The sequence below is a fragment of the Oryza brachyantha genome, chromosome 10 (genome assembly GCF_000231095.2).
Source record: "Oryza brachyantha chromosome 10, ObraRS2, whole genome shotgun sequence".
In the NCBI taxonomy this organism is placed as follows: Eukaryota; Viridiplantae; Streptophyta; class Magnoliopsida; order Poales; family Poaceae; genus Oryza; species Oryza brachyantha.
The window spans coordinates 15158437-15185512 of record NC_023172.2 but is presented as its reverse complement, the minus strand read 5'-3'; the positions used below and the strand labels follow the sequence as shown (position 1 = coordinate 15185512).

The following is a 27076-nucleotide window of genomic DNA, read 5'->3' as shown; positions in this document are numbered from 1 at the left end:
GGCTAGGGAGTGCAGGTGCATCACACGCAAAGATAATGGCGATGTGTCGAAAACAGTAGTCCCCATGAGGAGACACGTGTCAACAATCCAAGCATGGTTGGAGTTCGATCCGACGGTTACGCGGAGCCGACCGACTTTTGGCACCGCAACGGTTGACCTGCGCATACTAATGATTGGGCAGGGTAACGACGACGGGCGTACGTACTGTACGAGAGTGTACCTCCCCAAACATGCCATAACCGCCGAGATGCGAATTTGACAATAGGATCGATCCGTCTCGTAAACCGAGGCCAGCAACTTCCATTCCCTCCACGATTCGCCCCGGCGCGGCGCCCATGTGACGGCCCCGTGAATGCTCTCTGCACACACACGCCACGTCCGTCGATCGGGTGCAACGACTTATCGCTGCCTGCCCAACTTGCCCATCCATCCATCGATCCGGTTTCGGTTAGTTACTCTACGTATTTTGGTCGTCCAATTCTGCCTATAAATACACCGGCTAATCTCCCTAATCAGAGCACAGCAGCAGAGACAAGGTACATAGCAGTACAGGCTTTTTGTGTGGCTTGTACGTGCATAGGAGAGTCGAGAGAATGGCTGGGGCCAGCGCCAAGGCAGCTGCGATGGTGCTCTCCGTGCTCCTCACGTACGACCTCGCCGCCGGCGTCGGCTACACCAACGACTGGCTCCCGGCCAAGGCCACCTGGTACGGCCAGCCCAACGGCGCCGGCCCCGACGACAACGGTGCGTATAGCGTGTGTGTGTTGCATAGTGCAATGCAGATGAACGTACGTACGAAAACCCAGTGAAATGGCGCTGATTGTGGTGTGTGCTAACGTGCGTATTGGCATTGTGTTTCGATGGGTGCGCAGGCGGCGCGTGCGGGTTCAAGAACACCAACCAGTACCCGTTCATGTCCATGACCTCCTGCGGAAACCAGCCCCTGTTCCTGGACGGCCAGGGGTGCGGCGCCTGCTACCAGGTATAGCTCGTTTTGGTTATCAACACGTACGGTCTCCAATAAACACATCTCGACATTAAATTCTTTATTTATATTTACATATATATGTAAAAAAGAACTGTAGAAGAGATAATTAGTTAATGGCATGGAATTTGTGATCATGTCATATCTATATTATACAATTGTTTGTACTATGCGTTAAATAAATCCGTACATATAACTATACTACTAGTGGTCAAGGTTAATTAATTGATCACACCCTAGTCAAGTGCGTGCTCGCCATGTTAAGTGCAGTTGGGCGCTAATCATAGTTTGATTGGTCAACCGCCTTGAAATCCGTGGGCAACACGTTCTCCAAGTTTGCGCTGACTTTTGTGCGTGGTTGTTGCATGCGGCTTTCAGATACGGTGCGTGAACAACCCGTCGTGCTCCGGCAGGGCGCAGACGGTGATGATCACCGACATGAACTACTACCCGGTGGCTCGGTACCACTTCGACCTGAGCGGCACGGCGTTCGGCGCCATGGCGAAGCCCGGGCTGAACGACCAGCTCCGGCACGCCGGCATCATCGACATCCAGTTCAAGCGGGTGCCGTGCTACCACCGGGGGCTCAACATCAACTTCCACGTGGAGGACGGCTCCAACCCGGTGTACTTCGCCGTGCTGGTGGAGTTCGCCAACAAGGACGGCACGGTGGTGCAGCTCGACCTCATGGAGTCCCGCCCCGACGGCTCCCCGACGTGGCAGTGGACGCCGATGCGCCGCTCCTGGGGCTCCATCTGGCGCCTCGACTCCAACCACCGCCTCCAGGCGCCCTTCTCCCTCCGCATGGTCAGCGAGTCCGGCCAGACCCTCGTCGCCGACCGCGTCATCCCGGCGAACTGGAGGGGCAACACCAACTACGGCTCACGCGTCCAGTTCCGTTGATCGATCTCCATCGTCGTCGCCGTCGCCGGAACGAATTTTAATTCGATCGGCATGCCCTATAGACGTACTGCTATCGATTCCTGTGTGATTGCAAATTGCGAACGGACCGAGAGTTTCTTTTTCTTCTTCTTCTTTTAAATTTGTATTTGTATTTTCTTCTTTTTTTAAAATTTGTAGTTATGTGTGTGTCAGCGAGATGTGTGGGTAAAAACGGAGGAGGGCAATGCACGCAGTATCCATGTGCTTGCTCTGAACCACCCCCACATTGACAAATGACAAGTGCCATATGTTACCAGATTGGCAGACTACTATTGTAACCAAGCCAAGTTTATAATTGAACTGCTTACAGTGTGCTTGCTTATCAGATCAAATGTGCATGCATTGATCTTGCGTTTTCAGTTCCACGCACGTACTATGCCGTCGTCTCGCCCTCCCTGAGCTTTCGACGATCGATCGCCTCCTGTTTGCTGCGTCGTGTGGCGCTGTATCTACACCGTTCGTCAGGCCAGGTGCACGCGCACAACAAAACTTCATGTGTGGTCGAGCTTCATTACACCGTCGTTGGCGTTGCGTGTAGCGATGATACGTATACGATGCGTGTACCTTGAGCAGTATGGTTGTAACAGCCATGGCGCATGTTCTTGCGTGGAGCGCGCGCGGCGCTTATGTGTGGTTTAAGTTTGCAATGATAGGGCATGTTCTAACCGGAGCTTCTCTCTCGCTCTCTTTTTTTTTCCATTTTTGAAGGAAATGTTCTAATCAGAGTTGACTTCAATTTATTACGCATACACGATAAAATAAGGACAATCTCACATGATTTGCGTTCCGAATCAGATGATTTTTTTTGCCTTTGTTTCATGTATTGATTATAAGCGGGGAAAAGATTGGATACTCCCATGTACTCCCTCCGTTCCAAAATAAACTAATTTTTCACTTTTTACCTTTAATTTTTGATTCTTCGTCTTATTAAAAAAATTTGCGATTGATATTTCTGTTTTTATTAGATGATAAATTATGAATAGTACTTTACGTGTGACTAATTTTTTTCTAATTTTTTGAAAATTTTTCAAATAAGACGGATGGTCAAACGTTGGACACGGAAACCGGAGAATTCATTTTTTTGGGACAGATGGAGTACATGCTAAAACTAAGGGGTTTTTTTACCATCCTTAAAAATATCATGAGATATTAAAATTTTGGTATTAAATTTTTACACTAAAAATTATGGTAACTTAAAATTACTTTTTTGATGAGGGTAAAAAAACTCTAAAACTAAAATGTTGTAGGGATGGGAGGAGTAAGAAGGATGAAGTTTTCATCCCGCTGTTTTGTCCGAGGAGATTTCTTCCTATTCTCGTACATAGCAAAAATGGTCCGGCTGTTAAGGCTTGAGTACTAGATATTGGATTTCAACCGAACAGGTGGTTAGGTGGGTTATCATGCTCCAATAATAAGGTCTATTACTCTATTACTAATTCACTATTCACAATTGCTAATGGTCATGTCAATATGCAGCCATACCCACCAACCCAAGCATGTATCTCGAGCAAACGGTGCATATGCGACGACGACTAGGGTTGTGTTCTTCCTTGTTGAAAGTTGAAAGATTTTTTTTATTTGTATAATCGCTATTTAATGGTATAAGATGGAACTAACTATAATAAAATTGAAAATCAATATTATAATGTGAAATGATGAAATTTTGTATAGATACTTTTTGCCAAAAACAAAGAGTTTAATATTTTAGAAAATATACGTACAAAAGCCAAAATAAATCTGAGAAAGGTAAGAAAAAAACGCAACACAATAGTTTCTCCACGAGGTGCCTAAACTTGTTCCCTAAAACTAAATTTGAAAATTATGCTATAATTGTTTCTAAGTATATTCTTAATAGCTAGGTATGACGAAAATCAGTTCTCTCGTATCGTAGATTTGGGGCAGATATGTTTGTTCCCAATACAAGTTATTTGGTTTTAGGATTCTTTGAAAGAGGGTGTAATTTTTATGTCCAATAATTTTTTAGATTGATCCAATACAAAATTTTGAAGTGGTACAATATTAACATTATCTCGAAGATGCTCTTAGATCGCATTCTTTTGCAGTACTACCGTTCAAATTATTACTCAATTTTCACGCGTACATTTTTTTAACCGCTAGACGGTAGTTGTGCAGAAAGTTTCCATATAAGATAATAATCTCACATTTCTTAAGTAGTTAACTTTATCATTTACACCATTAAATATCTATTAAAAAATCAAACAATTTTCCATGTTTAATCTATAAAAGAACACATCTTTAGTATATAACTAGCATCTGTGGGAAGTCAAAAAAGTCGTGCTTGGCATGTGTCCTGAATCTTAGTGATGCCTTTCTATTCACTTTTTGCAGGGTACCCTGTAAGTTGTAACTACCCTACAACAATACGGCCGGTATGCAACTGTGCATATGTATCACAGAGTATGAGGCTAGTACATCAATATAATATAATTAGAGTTGCGGATTACTTTATGGACACTACAAGTGAATTAATTGAACTTACGACGGCCAATACGTGGTTTCACACCGCTATGCGTTAGTTACGCACCGGCACAGGGGCTAGTAATCCAATGATATGATCACCATTAAAATTAAGAGCTAGCGTTTGTTACAATGATTTGCTCCCAATGATACCGAGATTATTGTCTAATCAACCTCCCAATTGAGAGTGTTTGTTTCCCTCCGACTTTTTTAAATCACTGTCACATCGAATGGCTGCAAGTAAATTAGAAGTATTAAATATAGACTATTAATAAAACTCACTTCATACTCTGTACTATTTTGCGAGATGAATCTATTGAGTCTAATTAGTCCATAATTAGCGAATACGATGCTACAGTAAACATTTGCTAATCGTGGATTAATTAGACTTAAAAATTTGTCTAATGAAATAGTCTCTATTTATGTAATTAGTTTTTTATCAGTCTATATTTAATACTCTTAATTAACATCCAAATATCTGATGTGATAAGTGACTTAAAAAAATATTTGTATCCAAACAGCCACTGATTGATCTCTGTGATTGTGTGCATATTTCAAACAGCCACTGATTGATCTCTGTGATTGTGTGCATATTTCCGGTACCTGATGATCAAACGAATCTCCCGTTCCCCGAAACAGCGTCAGTGACCGATCGATCTGTGCATGCATCGATCTAAATCTGAAACGAGAAATTATATTAATTCAGGAGTATATATATAACCGATCGATCATCCATCTTCCTACCCAAAATAATATGATCGGATCATTGGCAGGTACGAAGCGTCCACAATAACATAACATGGCATAACTGCCAAGATGTGATTTTATAATGGTACGAACTCGTGAACCGAACCCTCCATTCATCCATCCCGTCCATGATTTTCTCCCTAGCCATGTGACCGTAGAGCGAGCTCTCTACCATGCCGGTGGCCACGTCGGGTGCAACGACCATTTTGATGCCGAGATGCTCGTCGTCCACATCTGCACTCCCCCCCGTTTCGGTGTTTCTGCCTGCCTATAAATGGCCCCGGCAATGGCCTGCTTCTCCATCCATCGAAGCACACACCAGACAAGCACTACCACCAGTAGTGTCACTTCTAGCTGCTACTACTACTACTACCTTCAGTGAGCTAGGGAAATGGCAGCTGCAATGCCCTGCAAGGTCGCTGCGGTCGTCGCGGTTCTGTCCGTGCTCGTGGTGTGTGGCGCCGGCGCCGGGGAGGTCAACTACACCGCCTCCGCCGCCACCGCCTACGGCTCCGCCTGGCTCCCCGCCAGGGCCACCTGGTACGGCTCGCCCACCGGCGCCGGCCCCGACGACAACGGTGCGTACATTCCAAGACCAGTTCATCGGCGGCGGGTTGCTGCAACTGCAATGCTGTGCTGATCTTCTCTGAACTGACGCATTGGCATTGGTCGATATCTATGCAGGCGGTGCGTGTGGGTTCAAGAACGTGAACCAGTACCCGTTCATGTCGATGACCTCCTGCGGCAACGAGCCGCTGTTCAAGGACGGCAAGGGCTGCGGCTCATGCTACCAGGTGAGTGTAACTAACTGGTCAACATTTTCATTTCTGACAGGAGTAACATGCATGGATCAGTGCACGTTAATTTGTTGACTATTAATGCTTGATGGCTCTGTGTTACAGATAAGATGCCAGAACAACCCCGCCTGCTCCGGCAACCCGGAGACGGTGATCATCACCGACATGAACTACTACCCCGTCGCCAAGTATCACTTCGACCTCAGCGGTACGGCGTTCGGCGCCATGGCCAGGCCCGGCCTCAACGACCAGCTCCGCCACGCCGGCATCATCGACATCCAATTCAGGAGGTCAGTGCCGAACGGCAGCAAAATGGCCACCAAAATGAGAATCACGAGCTAAAATAAAGATGGCGATGAACTGAGTGAGCTAATTGATTAAGCTGCATGGATGTTAATGCAGGGTGCCGTGCAACTTCCCGGGGTTGAAGGTGAACTTCCACGTGGAGGAGGGCTCGAACCCGGTGTACTTCGCCGTGCTGGTGGAGTACGAGGACCTCGACGGCGACGTGGTGCAGGTGGACCTGATGGAGTCCAAGTCGGCGTACGGCGGCGCCACCGGGGTGTGGACGCCGATGCGGGAGTCGTGGGGCTCCATCTGGCGGCTGGACGCCAACCACCGCCTCCAGGCGCCCTTCTCCATCCGCATCCGCAGCGACTCCGGCAAGACGCTCGTCGCCAACAACGTCATCCCGGCCAACTGGTCCCCCAACTCCAACTACCGCTCCATCGTCCAGTTCAGCTGATCTGAATCATCTGATCGTCCATTTGCATGCAGCAGTGCAGCCATTGCAAAGCTCGGGATCATTGGCTCCATTAGTTTAATTCTCTACTACTGCAAATTTGCGTGCGTGGGATTGAGGTGTTTTTATTAGGCGAGGCCTCATGTGATGTTCTTGGTGTGAAGTGAAGTGAAGTGACGCATGTGTGGGAAAATGGAGGAGGGGCACAGTAATACAGTACGCATGTGCTCTCCCGCCCACTGTCACTGTACTACTACCAGTACTGTTTTGTAACCAAATCAAGGCTACAAAATTAATACAATGCTTAAGTTAATTACCTAATCATGTGCTCCCTGGTGACCCTCTGATAGATTCTCTGGTTTAATTGCGCATTGAGTAGTACTCCTCCATGTTCTTCCGTGGTACTCATGTATATATCAAATTTGAGAATGAATAATGTAGGGATATAGCAGAGGAACAGTTTTCAGGAAATAAAAAGGTGTCAATTCTCTAATGCTACCTGCAGAATGCCATAACTATCAGCTTTATCAAGGTGGCTTTAGGTTCCCAACAAGCCAAACCAAAACTTGTCATTGCCGAAATCTATGGAAGACCAAAATCAGGTAAAAGAGCAATTTTATCATGAAGATATCAGGAGGTATTATTATTTTCTATGTAAAATAAGATATCTTTACATACTAGCTAGAAAGTACTAATTTTACTTTTACATAGAAAACAGTGGTATCTCATATTATTTTCTTAAGGATAGGCAAAATGCTCTAGGTAAAAACATGGTTGTATGTGTCTTGGCCGGCCCAAATTAATCTCGGTACAGGCAAAGCTTTTCCTAGTGATATCCGAACCATAAAAATGCTGGATGATTAAGGACGCTGAACTTTTACAATCCATTAGTTATGAATTGAAGAAGTCATATTTGAATTTGTATGTTTATAGAGTTATATATTTAGTATTAATCTATCTTCATGATTTTTTTTAATTTTTTTGGTAATTATTTAGATGACATGCCTCACACTTTCCCTCGGTACAGGCAAAATTTTTCATGGTGATATCTTGAACCTTTTCTATATGATTAAGAAGGTTGAACTTTTTCTATATGATAATATCTTGAACTTTTTCTATATGATTAACGAGGTTGAACCTTTTCTATTTGATATTATCACAACAAGAACGTTAGGCAACCAAGGACAAACTTGATATCAGATTATTAGGGCAACCAAGGACAAACTTGATATCAGATTATTAAGAAGAAAATATAAGCGTGTTAAGAATCGAACACGGGACTGTAGGCTTGAAAACCACACGTCTACCCCTGCCTTCTACACTAGCAATTAGCAGGTGATATTTGCAACCACACATTACCGTTTAATTAGCATTACCAATAGATATCGTAAGACGATTAACACATAAAATTGGGGATTGAATTTAGGGGTTGGGTCAGGGGATTATCGGATTAGTACTTTAGTACAAACGGATCCGGAGAGAGAGAAAAAGTGCAGCCGGATCTCAAACTGACTCGGAATGTAGTAGTACCATTTTTCAGTACAGTAGTTGGTTGGTTCACCAGAGTGAGTAGAGCACAATAAAAGCTTAAACTTTCTCTTTCTCTGATTTTGCATATCCTGGAAAGGCTCATCATAATTGTGATCACCAGGAGCAAATCCATTATCTAAACAAATCACCATGAGCAGCAAATCAAGTGTACTCAATTACGGTGATCAGTGCGCTGATCGAACGCAACTGATGTAAATCCCCAGCATTCTGGTACTGTCAGTCCAAGATATCATTGTCATGGTCATGGTCATGGGTAGCTTCAGTTTTGTTAATGTGAGCTAGGCTCGGCAACAACGCCGGCCGCCGGGCCTTCAAATTTACCTGCCGACCTACTGGATTCTCGCCGGAATTACTGGCGTTAAACCATCCGTCCGTTTGATTTGCAAAGCTGACTCTTGACTGCAATTAAGGTTAAGCCTCACTGCCTGCACGCCTGTCGAGCATACGACTAGCTTGAGGTCATAAATGGTTAACCGTGATGCACGCTGAAGAGCTTGTCTTCTTTAATTAACACTTGTCAGCGATGAATCGGTTATCGAGAACGGATGGAAATGGACAAAGTTCTCTTTTCTGGTTTGGTAAGGCTACTCAAAATGTTGGTTTTATTTTCAATAAATATAATATTATATCAGCAAAATTGATGATATAACATAAAACTTATGAGGAGTAATCGGTTTCAATGGATGAAGCCCGTGATACACTATTTTCAACACTTTAAAACTGATTAAAACCAATATTGGAGCACAACCAGTTTCATTTTAACTTTTCCCTACTCAATCCAACCATAGTTCATGTGGTAAATTAAATGTGAGTTTGCCTAAGAAACAACAAAAAAAAAAAAATAAAAATGTCCATTGGAAGGGATGGTTTCATTGATGGTTTTATAGCAGTTTAGCTAATGTGATATCTTGGAAATAACAAAATGAGGCTTGTCATTGGGAATAGTCTAAAAGTATGGCTGCATATTTTTCACATAATTTTAATTCATTTGTTCACTATGTGATTGCTCTTTAAACTCATCTAGGGTAAGTCTTTCTAGCCAAAGTTTGCGCGAATAGCTTTCTAGCAAATACTTTATTTAACAATATATATAAACTTTATATGTGTAAATTTTAACTATATAAATTTTATATGTATAAAGTTTAAGTTTACATATATGCCAAAAAAAGAAAATAACGAGCGTACGCATAGAAACCTTTCACGCGGACGTTCACTAGATAGCCTTTCTGGGATACGGCTCTCTCCAACTCTCTTCCAAATATAGAATAAATTACTATTAAGCCTAATTTATTTATGCGTTGTGTAATAGAAAAATTACAACGTAAATATTGAAACTTACAATGTAATTAGTGTAAGTTTTTGAAGTTTACGGTGTAATTACAATGTACGTATTTGGCTACACTAGCTTATAGTATTAATTACATTGTAGCTACAGTACGAGCTTACAGCGTAATTACACTCTAACCATATTATAGTACATGCTTAAAATTTCTCTCTCAAAAAACTTTGGAAAGCTGTATAACCAAAGTACCAAACCCTTTTTTTTTTTTGCTCAAAGTGTTTGCTCGAATTTCCCTGCAGATATAGGTATAGATACGGTTACACATCTCACGTTCACCTGACAGTTACCCTGGCTAAAGAAAGAAGTATAGTACCAGTAGAAACGGACAAAGTAAGAGGGTCGAGTGCGACTGCGACGGCGCATGTGCGCGCGGGCGAGTGGACGCCGACCCGAGGCCGGTGACGCTTCGCTCGCCCAAGATTCTCCCGTTGTTTTTTGGCTAATCCGGCACGCCAAGATGCCGCTGTTGCAGCAGATTTCCATGACCCACCCCACTGAGCTTTCGCCGCGCCGACCCCCCTACGCCGCCGCGCCCCAACTCCGCGATTCTCGTCGAGCTGCGCGGAGCCTCGTATCTAAGACTATTTCGATGACTAATTAGCGGTCGAAGTCGCACTTCGCACGAAGACGGTTGATCTCAAAGAATACTCCTGCAGGTTTGGGGCCTGGTTTTCGGGTACCGGTTTGTGCTCGTTGTCTGGCACGCTATTATCCTGGGTTATTCTGACCTGCAGACGGAATGTTTGACACGGGTAGCCTGAAAATGCATGCAGGTCAGGCTAGCTTATCGCATGCAGAGAACCTGGGGGAGTGAAGCGAAGGCGAGATCGATCGATGACGAGTAAACTTGCAACTTGATGACCGGATGACAGGAGAGGAGCATGTTGCACGGTTGCAGTTGCTTGCAAGCTCAAGCAATTGAACATGTGAGCTTGCCATTTGCACGTACTGCACTGTCTACACATAGGTCGTATCGTATGGCAAAGCAAAGCAGAGCAGAGTGGTATGGACAGGGAATAATGCTGGCTGCGGCGACGTGCTCTGTTCGGATTTCAGGGACTCCGGCCCTGACCGATCGACCGAGTGTCTGTGTGACATGTATCCCGTGATTAACGTGATGGGTGATGTGCACGTCGGCTTTGTCGTGGCTGGGCTGCCGGTTCGTCTGAAAGGCCAAAAAAAATTCATCCGGCCAGGCCTCACATGACAATATGCTAGCGATCAACTGTTGGAGAGGTCACATATTTGACCTGGAAACGATTGGAGAGGAAAGCAAGTAAGCAACGATCAAGCAGTTATCTCTGCTACTTAAAAAGCAGTAGTCAGTCATTCATTCCTCTATCAGGCACTATCTCTGCCTCATAATAATAAATATTTGTATTTCTATAATTCAAATTTGTTTCACAAAGTGTTTTTAGAATACTAGTTGTTACATCAATCATCACATGTTCAAATATTTATCCATTTTATCCCTACATACCTCACACTTCATATAACATCCTTATTTGATGAGGGACAATTAAATCATTTTTCCTTATAACAAATTTAACTCTACAGTACTAAAATACACTTATATTGGAACGATAGAAGTAGCATACTCCTACAATAAGAAAACCAAAAACAACCCACTCCTTCTTTCCTCACGTGAAGTAAATCACCTTAATAAGAAAATCAGAACAAATAAAGTAATATTAATTTTCACATGATCTATCTATTGAGCACATTCCCAATAAACCTATAAAAAAATTAATATTCCATCTATTTCATATTGTCAGACTTATTGACTATGTCTAAATTTATCTATTGATCAGTATATATTATTTATATATGTGACTAGATTTATTAACATCCATATAAATCTATATAATAAAGTCTTGCAGCAGTATATTATAACTCAATATTCTATTACTACAAAGGATGGGTAACTCAACACCGAAACTATGAAGCCCACGTTTGAGAGGCAGGAGCAGTTCAGCCCAGCACACATTTGACATCCTCTTATTATTGTTCTTTCATATTTCCTTTTGCTGGTAGACTGGTGGTACATGTGATTGGGGCCAGGAGAGGCGACGATGACACGAGAGCAGGCAGAGGCAGGCAGGGCATTGAAAAGGTGAAAGCGGCAAGGGAGCAGCAAGCTCCCCCCACCCCATGTGCGCTGCTTCGTCCGGTTCCTCCCTCCCCACCACGCACGGAGGAGACGGACGGACCCCGTCCGCGGATGGAATGGAATGGCCCGTATTAAAACCGCATTCGGATGGTTGGATGGCGACATGTCTGCACATCCGCATCGCCTCGCCAACGAGCGACGAGCCGGCGACGGGATGCCGACGCCCACACCACACAGCAGCGAGCGACGGACATACGGGGCGCGAGTGGGACCGGATGACGGGTGGACCGTCCAATCCGGCCGCGGACGCCGCCGTGCGATTTTGTGGGTTTTTTGGTCGAGTGGACGCAGCGGAAAAGGGGGAGGCCCATGCATGGACGTGGTGATGGACCACTAACTACCGAGCCGGCAGGCAGGGTCAGGTGAGGTGGCCCTCCGCGAGTGCGAGTGCGAGTGGGAGAGTCGGTTTTGGGGTTGGTTTGTTCGTGAAACAACGACCGGTTAACGATCGGAACACTTGGTTCCATTCCGTGCTGTTTGATCCTCCAGCTGGTCCCTCCTCTATTGCCCCGGTCTAATGGATCCTCATTGATAGGTGGAGTTCCTCCTGTCCCCCCTCTCTATCTCGGTGGTTTTTTTTTTTATTTTTTGGCACAACTCCAACTCATAAACTAATATCTTAAACTAGGGATAAACACGAGTCGGTATTCATTTAGTTGAGAGTTCACCACAGACTACGGCCGCGCTCGGCTGAAGATGGGTTATCCGGCGCGGAAAACATACTAATATATTAGTACATGATTAATTAATATTAATTATAAAAAATAAAAAATAGATTAATATAATTTTTAAAGCACCTTTAAAAATAGACCATTTAGCAATTCAAGAAATATGCGTGTGAAAAACAACATAATCTGGATTACTTACCCCCAAACAAACGAGGCATACCTGTGAGCTGTTCATCGGCATTCGGCCATCCCTATCTAAAATGGAGCAATGCAGTAGTTCCAACTACACTTTACCCTCTTTAGTTCATTTAGTCAGATCACTTCAGAATGATTAATGATTTGCCCTATATGAATCTGCGAGCTGTAGGGCTGGACAGAAAGCTCGTGGCTCGTTAGCTCGCTCGACTCGTGACAAACTCGGCTTGGCTCGTTTCATTTTTCTAACAAGCCGAGCTAGCATTTTAGCTCGTTAGAGATAACGAGCCAACTCGAGCTGGCTCGTGAGCTGCTCGCGAGCCTAACGAGCTAGACCAAAGATGCACGATTCGCCTGCATTCATTGATTCCACCCCGAAAAGCATATCTTCAATACTTTATAGGTTCGCCATGTGATTTGTTGGTTCAAACTTTAATATTTAGATATAATTTTATATATTTGTATGCTTGAACTGAAAATTTACTTGTATAATCTATTGAAAAATTGTTTAAGTTAACTTTCATGCACGGCTCGTGAGCCTAACGAGCCAGCTCGAGCTTTGTAACGATCCAAGCCGAGCTAGGTTTTTAGCTCGTGACGATAACGAGCCGAGCCGAGCCAGCTCGTTATCTTAACGAGCCAGACCGAGCCGAGCCGAGCTGGCTCGTTATCCACCTCTTAGCAACTCCCTCGCTCTCTCTCGTTGAGACGAACCCGGTGTAACAGTTTGATGCAACGAGGTGTTTATTTGATGCCTTGTCCTGAAACCCCTCGCTTAGGCAGATTAATTCGGTCACAGGCAATTAAAATTGGACGCCTGGCAATGATGCATGAGCTAGACATGATTTTGAGGGTAGCAAGCAAGGCAACACATGCCCTACGTTGTGAGCCTATGGGTGTGTAGCGTTGTGCTTCTGTGTGGTCGCTTGTAATTATATGGCCCCTGCGATCGGCGTTTTTGGCGGTGCCAACCTTGGGTTGGCATTTGAGTTGTTTTTTTGTAAGAGTTACTATTACTCGGCCTAGGCCCGTTACGGAGGATACAGCCCACAGCCCGGGTAATTTATCATCCCAGCCCATATGCTTGTGGCCACGGCCGTGCAAACAAACGGCACCACGTCCGCCGAAATCGAACCAGTCTCGCAGCCCAAGTAGTTGACACTTGGCAGGGCATTTGTGGGCCGAAATTGTCGACATTTTCATTAGAAATGCCGTGCCGAGTCTGGCGACCGGTCCGAAGGAGTTGGCGTGTTCGTTTCATTAGAGGTCCTTTTAATTTGACAGTGAGTTTGATTTTCGTTCCTCAACCTAATACCAGATATAACAGACCTCTCAACTATTAAAATTAGTGCAGACGAGATTCCTTGTTGGTTTATATGACGGTTTTAGCTGACGTGGTGTCTACGTACCTGATTCGACTTGATCCTTGCCCTACATGGTAGTGATGTGAAATTAAAAGTAAAATAAAAAAATATGGGTCCATGTGCTAGTTAGACAATAACAGTGGGACCTACCTATCAGTAAGTCTCACACTTCTCTCTATCTCCATGACGAGTCGGCACCGCCTCCTCTCTCCCCTCACATATTTTGTTTAAAATTTTAATTGTTAAATTTTGCTGGATGTGCCACGTCAGATAAAGACCAAGTCAAATTAGTCACGTAGATGACACGACTGCTGAAACCGCTGTCTAAACCGTTTTGTGACTTATTTTATATCGGTTTTGATAGTTGTTGGACACATTGTAATCTGGTTTTTTTGTTGGAGGACGAAAATCAGATTCATTAAGGATGTCAGGTGAACTTCTTTCTTGTGGGAATTCCCCCACGGCCCATAAATATCGCAACAAATATCCAATATAGAATTATAGAATACAGCCCAGCACTAGTTCACCTTTTACTCTACTTTTTTTTGGGCTCGTCGTCTTCTTCCTAGGGTAGAGTTGATCAACAACACCAAGCCGCAAACAAAAACTGAGCCAATATGAATCAACAACATGAAGCGTCAAAGTAAAGTTCAAACAAAATCAAGGCAAAAAGGATTATAGAGAGATCCACGAACCACAAATTCAAAACAAGTTCCTCTTTACCCAGAAAAAGAACCACTCAGAATAGCCAAACGGACTATATTTATCAAAAAAAAAAGAAGGGTAAGATGAGCCTCGTCTGTTTTGGCTAATTGTACTTGTGAAGCGTCAAACAAAATTAAAGCAAAAAAAGGAATTATATTTGTTAAAAAAAATGGTATGAAGATGGCCCTCATCTGTTTTGGCTAATTGTACTTGCGAAGAATCAAACAAAATTAAGGCAAAAAAGATTGACGAGAGTGGGATTTGAACCCACGCCCTTTCGGACCAGAACCTTAATCTGGCGCCTTAGACCAACTCGGCCATCTCGTCAACACGTTATATTTTTTCAACACAATCATCTAAAGTGTATGTATTCTTGGTCACTGATACTGCAGTTAATCTCTTCGAATATTGCCTGTCTTCTCCACCGATCACTAACAAATTAACACGCTGGCTCCTGAGTTTTTCTCATACCCTTTGTTTCTTCAGGGTCATCTGGTTTAGCTAGCATTGCCTGCAAAAAATAGTTAGTTCCTCTGACGGTACTGATCTACAACACTTTAATTTGAGGACAATAGATAGATCATTTCGAGACCACATAATTCAATTCACAATTTTCAGATCTACAACACTTTAGTGTACTCACGCTCAAGAGCTTTTTCAGATGGCCCATCAATCCCTCTTCTTCGGCTAGATAGTTGTTCCCATTTCAGGGAGCACCGGAATGCAGATTAGTAATAAGTAATTAGGAGCGTTAGTTGTGCACTCGGCACTTAATTTCCATCAGTGCAGGGTCAGTAGTGGGCATCCAACACTGACCAGGTGTAGATCTGTAAATATTAATATTTCACCTTTTGTGATTTTCTCTTACATCTGTAAATATTAATATTTCACCTTTTCTGTTACCAACATATTTATTTAGTAGGATCGATCGATTCTTCGGTACTCAGTAATACGTACGAACTCTGTCAGGCTTAGTTTGTTAATACTTGTGTTGGGTTTGTATCACTCCATGCGATCTGACGGAGAGATCGACTGATACTGTTACTGTCGCTGCATGTATGCATTAATTCTTTAGTTGATTCTCGTCCATTTGAACGTGAGCTTGTGCCTTGTGGCCTGTAGGAACAGGTTTGCTGTGATGTGTATTGCCGAGTGTATTCTGGGCTGGATCTGTCTTCTATTTTCAGAGTTTATGCCTGATTTCTGAAAAGCTGATTGCATGATGGTCCAATTTTCTGAGAAGCCCAATCTATGTATATATAGAAGGGGAAAAAACCCACAGAAAGCCTAGCCAATACAAAGTTCACAGCCCACAAAAACTCGGAGGAAATAACCCACAGAATGATCCTACAAAGGCCATAGGAACATGCAGGCATAAAAAGCCCAAATTACACTTTTGGTATGTAATAGTAATACAGATCAATTTTCTATTTTAAGTAGCCACCGGGAGAATATTTTTTCCATCGCCGTCAGTTGACAGTAAGCTTACCTCATATAAAAAGTCCTTAGGTTATTCAAAATAATTTCTATAAGTTTATATTGCAGCTAAATCTGATTTTTTTTATAGGGTATGGGCACAACAAACAGTCAACTGACGGTGATGTCAAAAACAAAATAAAAGTTTGTGTGATGACATTCAAAGAATATATTTTTGCAAAACATGCTATAAATATAGTCACTCATAAAACACGCATACTTCTATATGAACACACATGCATACCCTACCTTTATGGACAAGTCTAAAGAAAAAATAATTAATTCCACTGCAAAAGCCCTAACCAGTTACTAGTATGTCACACCCCCCTCATGGAAAATTGTAATAACTTATCACTTGCCACGTTAAAACTTAGAATTTCTTAAGGGTAGATCAGTACGTCCGCCAACAATCCATTTAGGGTAGATCTACATATAGCAGTACACTGGGCTCAATGTGCCGTTGCAAAACGTAATATTGGTGTGTGTATATACAGAGAGTATGCAATACAAGTTTCCGACTTTTAGTCAGTACAGCTGTCTAAATTGGAGTATGTAGGACTTTGAACTGGAACAAATAAAGAATGGCATGGGCTCAAATGCTCAATGGAAGTACGCAGGTTGCCTGGCTAACTCAGTACACGTATGTACGAGCTAGCTATGCTAGGTAGGTAGTAGTACCATACTACCATGTTTAAAACAGATTATTCAGTGAATTACTACATCAAATTATTATTCAGTGGATTACCATTTCAAATTATCTACTACCTCCGCTTCCTAACGTAAGATGTTCGACTTTTTTTTTAACGTTTGACCATTCGTCTTTCAAAAATTCAGTACAAATATAAAAAATGATAAGTTATGCTTAAAGTACGTTTGATAATAAAGTAAGTTACAAACAAAATAAATGATATTTCTTTAATTTTTAAAATACGACAAATGATCAAAGTTACGAGTATAAAAAATCAAACATCTTACATTACGAAACGGAGGGAGTAACTAATTAGAAAATTATATTAAATATATAAAAAATGAACTTACAAATATATTATAAGAACATCTAAAAGAATAAATAAAAGGCTTGCTAAGAAAGTGGATGTTTAGAGACGTGAGTATATAATCCACGGCAATAATATGGTTAAGCAACTAAAAGAACAAACATAATGCAAGTATACCCTCTGTCCGAGAAGGACGTCTTATTTCCTCGTCCCACATGTATCAATTATAACCAAAAGACAAAAATATTATTTGTTATGTGTTTGTCATCCATCTTTAATTTTCATACTCCAGTAAACTTACATATCCATTTTCAAACTTCAATGCAACTTTTACTCCGAAAATAAAGTTTTTATGGACGAGCAAAGTAGTTAAAAATGAAGTCTTAATGTGACAGGAGATTATTAATGTAATGTTTGGTTTCACTCAGAATTATTGTAATTTAAATCATTAAAATAATCTGAAACAAAGAAATAGATTACTACGATAACTTATTATAATATAGAGAACATATTACTAATAAGCTCCTCTAATAATATTTTTTAATTACTAGGTGGCTAAAGACCTAGGTACTCGTAAGGTACTTCTAAGTTATAACCAATTTGTCATTCGTTACCCTAAAATAGTTGAGGCATTCAGACTTTAATCTTACAAATTCAATAATCTATGTCTTTAATAATCTAAAAAACAAGCTACTCTTAAGATTATTTACTCCAGCATAAAAAAGATTACTTCACTCTAGCTTATAATGATTCGGCTTATAATAATTTGGTTTAAACTAAATTACAATAATCCTTTATTGCGTGTGTAGGTACGTAGCTGAAGTAGCTAAGACGACCAGCTGCTGCCTACGAATTAATTGGATCGATCGGACTGGTACATGGGGACAGGATCAGGTTGAGTCCCGGCCAGCCAACGTGCAAGCACATAGATGGATTATCCAAGCCCATAATTAATTGATTACATTTACAAGTCCTTTTCTTCTGAAATCTATTTGAACCCAAATCTTTTTAATGAAATCTCTACATGGATTAATCTCTTTATGAAGTTTTGATGAAATCTGCATTGTTTGCGAAAAGACTGCCGGATTCGATCTCTACCTATGACAATCTGAACTCGTAGTTCCATCTGAACTACTGTCACCTGCTGCTGGACTAGACTAGCACTATAGCGTGAACTGCCATGTGGGCCCCCATGGCCTGGCTGGGCCAGTGGGCCCGGGCCAATGCTCACGGCCGTGACTGGCTAGCTGCATGCCTGTGCATGGCCCATCTGATGATCTGCGTAAGCTCAGGTACATCGCTCTTGATCCCTTCAGTTATGTCTCCAGATGAACAGAGAGAAAACAGAAAACAAAAGCATCAATGCTGCTCTAATTACCTCCCCCATCAGTTAGATCACACAATATGTAACACGCTAATTAACGCACCCTCTCCAGTCCCAGCTGGTGGCTAGCACTAGCAAAGAGTTAATTACTGTTGAATATCCGATCAATGTGCACTCGTAAATGAAAAAGGCACCAATGGTACGACGGTGGAGTTTTAGATGTATAGCTCAACCTATCAGGGGTGAAACTTATATTTGCAAGCGAAAAAAATTATAAATAATTTTTTTATATACTTATTCTTAACAATCTAAAAAGCTAAGACTTGAAAATAAATTTCGGTAAAAAAACCTTAAAATCAAAATCAACTCTAAATTAAAGATTAAAAATTTAAATTTTGGTTTATGAGTATAAGCATAAGCGAAAATATAAGGTGTAAGATTCAAATCCTGGTTATTACGACGAACATTACATATTCACGCGATTCAATAGAGATTTAGTGAGGTTGGATATTTGCCGCTGGCATCCGTCCCTTTAAACGTGACTGGTCTTCCGTGTAATCGAAAAATATATATGTGTGTAAATATATACATAGTACATATGTACTCCAGTAGGCAACTGAATTACAATATGTATAACATGCAATGAATTATCACCGATCTTCATATGTTCCAAAAATAGCGCAGACACTGGCAATTCATGAGATGGTTCATGTCAAGAAGGCGTTGATGGCCACAGTAATATCCAGATCACAGCTTGATCAGGGTGCATGCATCACTGTGTGCAGCTGCTGATCCTGTTAATTAAATCATCAGTTTTTGCTGATACTGTATGGCTACTGAAATGGACGTACAGCTTCATTCCCTGACGTCTGCTGCGTGCTGATACTACCAAAAAGAAAGAAAGAAAAACATAAAGGGATGATGAAATGGAAAAATAAAGCAAGGGAGACATCATCTTTTCACCGGCATTATTCCTTCCATCCCATCTACAATTTCTCTGAACCGCTGATCCTTGCAAGATTGGATGTATTAGCAATTGATGGTTATCTCATCTGGCTGTGATAAGTTCTTTTTTCAGATAATTTTGGCCTGTATAATCAGCACACCGACACACACACCAAAAAAAAAAGGCTTTCTAATTTGTGTGCATAATCCATGTGAGTTGAGCCTACCCCTGCATATGACAACACGGTTTTTTATAGGTAAAACAAGATGATATTGATAACCTGATTGTTTTGATATACCATCCTGCAGTACTTCTTTGCCCACTGTGCAAGTATGTGTTTCCACAAAATGGAACCTAATGTTGGAGAGATCAGGATAGGCTTTAGTGCTTTACATATATGTCCCCCTAGCTAAATTAATCTTCACACACCACCAAGATAGAATTGAGCATCAATTGAAGAAGAAATTCAAATGGAGATTTGGGTGTATCTCTATGTTTAATCCCTTCCAATGTATTGGCTCACCATTAGCACATAACCTCCCCATTGGTCAAATCCACCCAATGCAACTTCACAAAAGCTAGCATTACACAAATTAATTAATTATTAATTAATTAATTAAGAAATTCCCCTCCATTGCTTGCGCCAACAGGCATGTGACAGCTTATATTGCTTCATTTCCTGCTAAAGAAAAAGGCAGTGCATCAAACTCTAAAATTGCAAGTAACTCCCACTAGCCATAACCTGAAGATTTGCCAGATTGATCGTGCATTGAATTTTGGCCAGTTTTACAGGCCATTTTTTCTTCGTTTCATTCCAGTGGCACTTACACGTGGGACCCATCTCATTTCGAGAAGTTAATTACATGGATCTTCGGTTTTGCTAATCCTGGTGGAAAAACCTTGAGCTTGTTTTTACCCTGCCATGGCTGTGTATTTAAAGTGGTGTGGCTAAGCAGCTCTGTCTGTCAGTCAGTCACCTCCCCACTTGGTTTCTTTCTCCTTCCCTCATCTTCTTCCATGGTGGAAGGATGCTTGTCACCTACTCCTTTTAAGTTCCCCAACTCCTCCTCACACTTCTTCGACCTCTCTTCCCCATAAAATTGTTATCTTTCGTGCCAAAAGCAAAGGAGAAAGCAAGCAAAGCAAGAAGCAGAAGCAGCTGCTCTCTGCTGTGCTCGGTCGTCGAGCATTTGGAGCAAGTGAGTGAATTCTTGCTTGCTTGATCGATCGCTTTCTTGGTGATGGACAAGCACACTTGCAAGCTCTGCTTCCGGCGATTCCACAATGGCCGTGCTCTCGGCGGCCACATGCGCTCCCATGTCATGGCCGCCGCCGCGGCCGCCTACTCTCCACCGTCGCCGGCGGTGGAGCTGTCGCCGGCTCTGTCCCTGGCGTCCACGTCGTCGACCGAGATCGAGATGGATGAGAAGAAGAAGCCGGAGCAGCACAAGGCGCCGTCATACGTGTTGCGCGAGAACCCCAGGAAGAGCTACAAGGTGGGCGCCGCCGGCGAATTCTCCGGTGGTGGCGCGGCAGCGGGCGGCGGCGAGTCATCCGTCGTGCAGGACGGCGAGAGCGACACGGAGTCGTCCCCGCGCGGCGGGGCCGGTTTCGCCGTGAGCCGCAGGCGGTCGAAGCGGGCGAGGCGGCGGTGCGCGCCACCGTCGGCGCCGGATCCCGAGCCGGCGAGCAGCGTCTCCGACGCGACGCCGGAGGAGGACGTGGCCATGTCGCTCGTGATGCTGTCTCGGGACTCGTGGACGCGTTCCAGATCCGAGCAGGAGACCCGCTGCGCCCGGGTGGCGAGCTCGGAAGACGAGCAGAACAACGACAACGCCAACGTGTTCGACGAGGACGAGGACACCCGCGACGTGGCCGGCGAGGATTACGAGGACGAGTACGGCTACGGCGGCGAGGCGACCGCCGCGCGCCACCGCAGCAGGTACCAGTGCGGCGCATGCAGGAAGGTGTTCCGGTCGTACCAGGCGCTCGGCGGCCACCGCGCGAGCCTCAAGAAAGGCAAGGGCGGCTGCGTGCCACCGCCACGTCCGGCGCCGGCCAAGGCCGCCGACGCGCCGGTCATCCACGAGTGCCCGTTCTGCTTCCGCGTGTTCGACTCCGGGCAAGCGCTAGGAGGCCACAAGCGCTCTCACATGTCGTCCGCCGGCGGCGCGCCGGCGCCATCGCCATCGCCATCTCCAGCAAAATGCGGTGAGAGCACGGGGTCCATCGATCTCAACATGCCGGCAGCAATGGAGGACGACTTCGAGCTCTCCGCCGTGTACGACGCCGAGTTCGCCAGCACAAGACAGTGACACCACCACCACCACCAGCTGATCCAATGGCTGCCAACTCCAGATCGATCAGCACAAGTAGTTAGACAAGCTCAAGAATCAGCAATCCATTCCAAACTGCTGCATGCAAGGTAAGGAAGCTCTGCATCCATGCAAGAACCAGATCATGGAGAATTCGTTTCAGTTTCAGCAAAAGAATTGCTTCTCTCTTGCCTAATCTTCAGTTACTGTTACTGCTACTATTGCTAGAACTGAAAATTCAGTTGAAGAGCAGAAAATTCTTTTCTTTGTTGCCCTCTGTATCTAAATCAAACTGATATTCTACTCCATTTATCTCATTAAACCCTGCATTCATTCGTCTCTGATCCTGTCTCACCATTATCCTCTGCTTAACATTACCAATAACAGGTTACATGCTTAAACTTAACCCTGTGAAACTGCCAATGCTTTGGCTCCTTTAACTCGATCAGATTTAAAAAGGGCTCATCGATAAGTAATCACAAAGCCAAAATTTATAGCTCAGATTTCTCTGTGCTTTTGCGGATTCCCAGCCTTCCATTCCAGCTGGTGGTCACACTCACTGTCCTCTGGCCTAACACCAGTACCATCCATCCAACACTCATCACACAACTCATGCTCATCAGCTCATGCCACACCGTTTTGTTCAATACTAGTGATCACCAAAGTCATGCACTGTGCACACTTTCACTTAATTATGCTCAGTGGCCAGGTACCGGTGTGTGGGGCCCACCCTGCCAGTGAGGGATTAGCAGTTGTTGTTCCATACTTCCACTATTAGTTTAGCTTAGCTTCTCTGTTAGTGGAGTAAAGTTAGATTAGCAGTTGGAGCTTTGCTTCTCTGATACTCTGATGCAGCTGGACAGCAGGGCAGCAGCAGCTGTCTCTGTTGGCTGCCCCTGCAAAAAGGCTCTGCTCTGCTCGCGCTAGTACTTGTTCGCCCCTGCGTGTCAGCGTGTGGGGCCCACCATGGCACGGGACTGACGCTGAATGTGGGCCATGGAAGCCTGGCGCTGCTTGTGGGCCCGGGCTGGCAGTGGCTCGGATGATTCCGTATGAAAGCAGCTGCGCTAACTGCTCGCCACCGTCGCTTTGGATCTTGCTCGTTTTTTTTGCTTCTCTCCCCTCCCACCTTCTCATCGACTACGCAAATTAGGCAACTACGAGGTAACTACTTCTGTCGTAACTTTCAAGCAATAACATGACAGTAAACACGCTCATATTTTCTTTCATTCGTTTCCAAATATAAACAATTTTAACTATAAAATCCCAGAGTTTGAACATGCGAGTACACATGTTAGCGTGAGCACGTACAAAAAAGATGAAAATGGTCATAAAATTTCTCGATCGATCAATGACTGGTTCCGTAAAAAGCCGCTTCAGTCTTTAGCCATATAAAAATTAATTATTTTTAATTATTTCAGTACCATATTACATAGATAATTAAATTGATAAATAATTAATTCACACCCGATCGTCGTTTCCATAAACATGCTATCGATTCGAACTAACACCGGTTTTAAGCCCCAGAAGAAAGCAGGAGCAGTAGGAATCTTCTCCCACCATGCATGGCAACGGTGGATCGATCTCCATCTTCTAGAAAAAAAAAATGTCTGAATTTTCAGTGGAGCGGTCACTTCGCTTGGTTCCAGTGGAATCAGCCAAGCTTCCAACACACACACACATGCACGTTTGACGCTTACGAGTTTAATTAGGCCTTAATAAGGAGATCTCTACCTGGACTCGCACGTACGTACACTTCACCCATGAAGATAAAAAGATGTCTATTTTATAGCTATTTTATGATATAAATGATAGAATTAATTACAACAAAGTTAAATTATACTTTAGAAATGAGATGATAAAATTTTATATAAAAACCTTTTATAACATACAGTTCGAGAAGCATAAACCAATAAAAAAACTGTGCAAAAGAATACCCCCAAGTAACATAATTAAGTGTAGGTACCTATGCATAATGCAGTATTGCCATGCTGGCAGTCAACCACGTACGTGCTGCCAGATTGCACCGGTCAACGTCGTGGTGGTCCGCCGAGCCCACTAGCTACTGTCTCACTGCGTAGTGGGCCCAGTTCCGTTTTGGACGAAGATCGTACGTCTGATCATTCGGTTGGACGGCCAAGATCGATCGGGACACGTAGGTCAAAGTCGCATGTCAGCCAATACATTCTTGCGTGCGTGCTGGTTCCGCGCCAACTCGATCTACCAACATTGTCGAGACTAATACTTCCTCCTCCAAATTATAGTGCCTCCGTTTTATAATATAATATATTTGATTTCTTTGATGGTAGCATTTGATCATTCGTCTTACTTAAAAATTTAACATAAATATAAAAAATGACAAATCATATTTAAAGTTCTTTTTTGATAATAAAGTAATTCACAAGCAAAATAAATGATATTTTCATAAATTTTTAAATAAGACAAATTATCAAATGTTGCAACCAAAATAGTTAAACATCTTACATGATGAAACGGAGGGAGTAATAGATTACGGTGTTGACTTTTTTCGACAAAAGTTTAATTATTTGTTTCATTAAAAATTTATATAAATACATAAAAAACAAGTTATAATTAAAATATAGAGACGCATGCATGCCCATGAAATCGCATCGATCGATCAATCCACGATCTCTCGTGGTGGTTGATTAACTGCTTGATCGATCGATTTGATTGATGTATAATCTCGACGCCAAATTGGAGAATAAAATTGTCGCGCAGGTGGATCGTCGCGTGCACAAGATGCATGCAACTGGCTGAGTATAAAAAAAAACACATACAGGAGTGGCCAGTGGAGCGTGGTCTAATGTTGGATGATGAAATCTAGGCTCGTCAATGGGGGTAATCATTAATTAGGGATTTGGTCTTATTAATTTATCAACTAGGGTTTGACATATTGGTGAAATGGTGGTAATGCTGCTTTTAAGTTAGCTATAGATTTGTGGAATTGGGGGTCACCTATGCAACAATCACATCAAACTTTGTATGGAGGAAAGAAGATTTGTCTGAAACTTACCCAAAAAAATAAATAAAAGAAAACCCCATTAGGTGCTGACAGGAAACTTGCTTCCAAAATAAAGTTTCATCTGCTAGCTGCAGAGAGTGTTCAAGCATACGTACAAAAGGATCACAAGCATGCACTCCCAACCCTGTAGAAGAAGAAAGCTCGAAGCAATGCATGCAATGTTCGGTAGCTGGTACGCCAGTGTCGACATTACCTACCCATCAGCACCCAGTACCCACCCTGACATATCAATTAATCATCTAATTAGGGTGAGACAATTGCTAATCTTCCTCCTTTTCTTGTACACGGTCAACGAGCTGTATGTACTTAGCCGTAGGATTAGCTGGATGGAATGGAAGCACACACACTGACTGTCTGACAGTGGAGATCAAACAGTTCCAACACCGACGACGATCTGCGACACTGCTGCTATGGATCGCTCTCGATCGGCTCTGTACGAGATTCCGCTATTGATTTGTTAGCTCCAACCAAGAAGAGGACCAGCAGCTTAGCCGTAGATTCCAAGTCAAGCTATAAGTATAATGTTCAGAGCCATAGCTACTCCTCGATCTTCGCTTCATCACTGATCACTGCTGGCTGCTGGATCGAACTCCGGTACTAACTTAACTTTAGCTTGCCCCCCCTGTGCAGTTACAAATAATCCAGGATCATGCATATGCACAGTGCAGTACCAGATGCAACGCTACCAAATCGTGGGGCCATGCAAAAAAGAAGATCAGAGCTAGCAAGCACACTGTCAGTTGTCACTCGACTACTGATACTCCGAGCCGTTTGGATCAGAGATTTTTTCAAGCCCCTTGTCATTTCGAGTTTGGACGTTAATTAGGAGTATTAAATATAGACTGATAATAAAACTAATTACATAAATAAAACATATTTCATTAGACAATTTTTTAAAGCCTAATTAAGCCACGATTAGCAAATGTTTACTGTAGCATCACATTCGCTAATTGTGGACTAATCAAGCTCAATATATTTGTCTCGTGAAATAGTCCCTAGTATGAGGTAAGTTTTATTAATAATCTATATTTAATATTTCTAATTAGTATCCAGACATTCGATATGACATGGGTTTAAAAAAAATCCGTAGTAACCAAACAGCCCCGAAACCCTGCTCGATCTTGCTGCCAGCAGCAGCTAGTACTAGCAAGCAATCAAGCTCAGCTCAGCTGGTTGCTTCAGTACAGTACATGCTTGAGGATTCAGGTCGTTGGTTGGTGAATTGAATTAACCCCAGAAAAAAAGAAAAGCAAACGCTGCATACATACAGTCATCAGATCGTGCGTTACCTCGTTCGGCCCCGTTAGGCCACCCCCCTAACTTACCTAGTTTTCTACGTACACGTTTTCCAAACTGTTAAACGGTATATTTTTTATATAATTTTTTTAATAGAAAAGTTGTTTTAAAAAGCATATTAATCTATTTTATATTTTTAAATAATTAATAATTAATTAATTATGTATTAATCTATTATTATGTTTTTCGTGCGAAGGCATAAGTTAACTAACCTACCCACGCCGAACGCGGCCGACTGAAGGTTGAAGACAAAGGGTAGTACTGACAGTATGATTGTATGATGCAATGCGGCCAGCCAGGTAGGCTCTACAGGATGAGCTACAACGGTAGTAGCACATACGTGCCGAATTAGTTGGCTGTCGGGTGATTGATCGATCGATCGAGCGGTGAAAGGGGGTGAAGCGAAATCGAATGTTAGCGTGTGGCTGCAGGCATCTCATCTCATCTCCCTGCACATTATTGTATTACACACATCAGTAGCTAGTATCTTAGCACTGGATGGATCATGGACGCTTGCCTGATACAAAAGACACCCAAGACTCTTTTCCAAGGCGGCCGGCCATTCCTGGATGTTGCCAATGTGTGTGCAAACCACATGATGTAAATTAACTGAACAGTACGTGCTGCATTAGGGTGAGATCAAGATGCTCACACTGATCGTGAAAGCAGCTAGCAGCCACCGGTCCATCCATCCATGCAGACACACAGTGGCCGCAAGATGCTTTGCTAGAGAGGGGAAAAAGGGTTGCGTTGCTGTTAAACTGAGCTGATCTTTCGGTGGAAAAAACTGGAGATGGAGGGGTTGGAATCTTTGCAAGCAAAATATACTTTACGCGTTATCGAATTTAGATGGGCCATCGAGCGTGATTAGTTTTTCATGGTGGGAAAAATCAGTGCCTCATGAGGATGTTTGGAGCATTGGACGGCGAAACAGATATCATGTGGGAAAGCAGTAAACTTTTCTTTCAGAGAGAAAAATAGCAGTGAACTATGAC

At 43.1% G+C, this 27076-nt stretch overlaps 2 protein-coding genes and 1 non-coding gene across 5 annotated transcripts; 2 read left to right on the top strand and 1 right to left on the bottom strand.

Moving 5' to 3' along the window:
* The first annotated feature begins 524 nt into the window (after positions 1–524).
* On the top strand, positions 525–7012 carry LOC102706132 (expansin-B6). Of its 3 annotated transcripts, none has more exons than XM_040528444.1 (4): positions 536–744; positions 5837–5946; positions 6055–6239; positions 6352–7012. In XM_040528444.1, the coding sequence occupies exons 1-4, from the start codon at positions 594–596 to the stop codon at positions 6692–6694; spliced, it is 789 nt and encodes a 262-aa protein (XP_040384378.1). In that variant the 5' UTR covers positions 536–593; the 3' UTR covers positions 6695–7012. The 3 variants fall into 3 exon arrangements, with proteins under 3 accessions (XP_006662046.1, XP_040384378.1, XP_006662045.1); XM_006661982.2 differs by lacking the exon at positions 536–744 and adding an exon at positions 5475–5730; XM_006661983.2 differs by lacking the exons at positions 5837–5946; positions 6055–6239; positions 6352–7012 and adding exons at positions 873–982; positions 1364–2250 and having other exon boundaries at positions 525–744.
* A 7920-nt stretch (positions 7013–14932) lies between these two features.
* TRNAL-AAG lies at positions 14933–15013 on the bottom strand. The gene has a single exon. It is a non-coding gene; the product is annotated as a tRNA-Leu (tRNA).
* A 5516-nt stretch (positions 15014–20529) lies between these two features.
* LOC102705847 (zinc finger protein ZAT9) lies at positions 20530–22071 on the top strand. Its single transcript, XM_006661981.3, has one exon. It carries the CDS (start codon positions 20669–20671, stop codon positions 21740–21742), a length of 1074 nt encoding a protein of 357 aa, XP_006662044.2. The 5' UTR covers positions 20530–20668; the 3' UTR covers positions 21743–22071.
* Positions 22072–27076: the final 5005 nt, after the last annotated feature.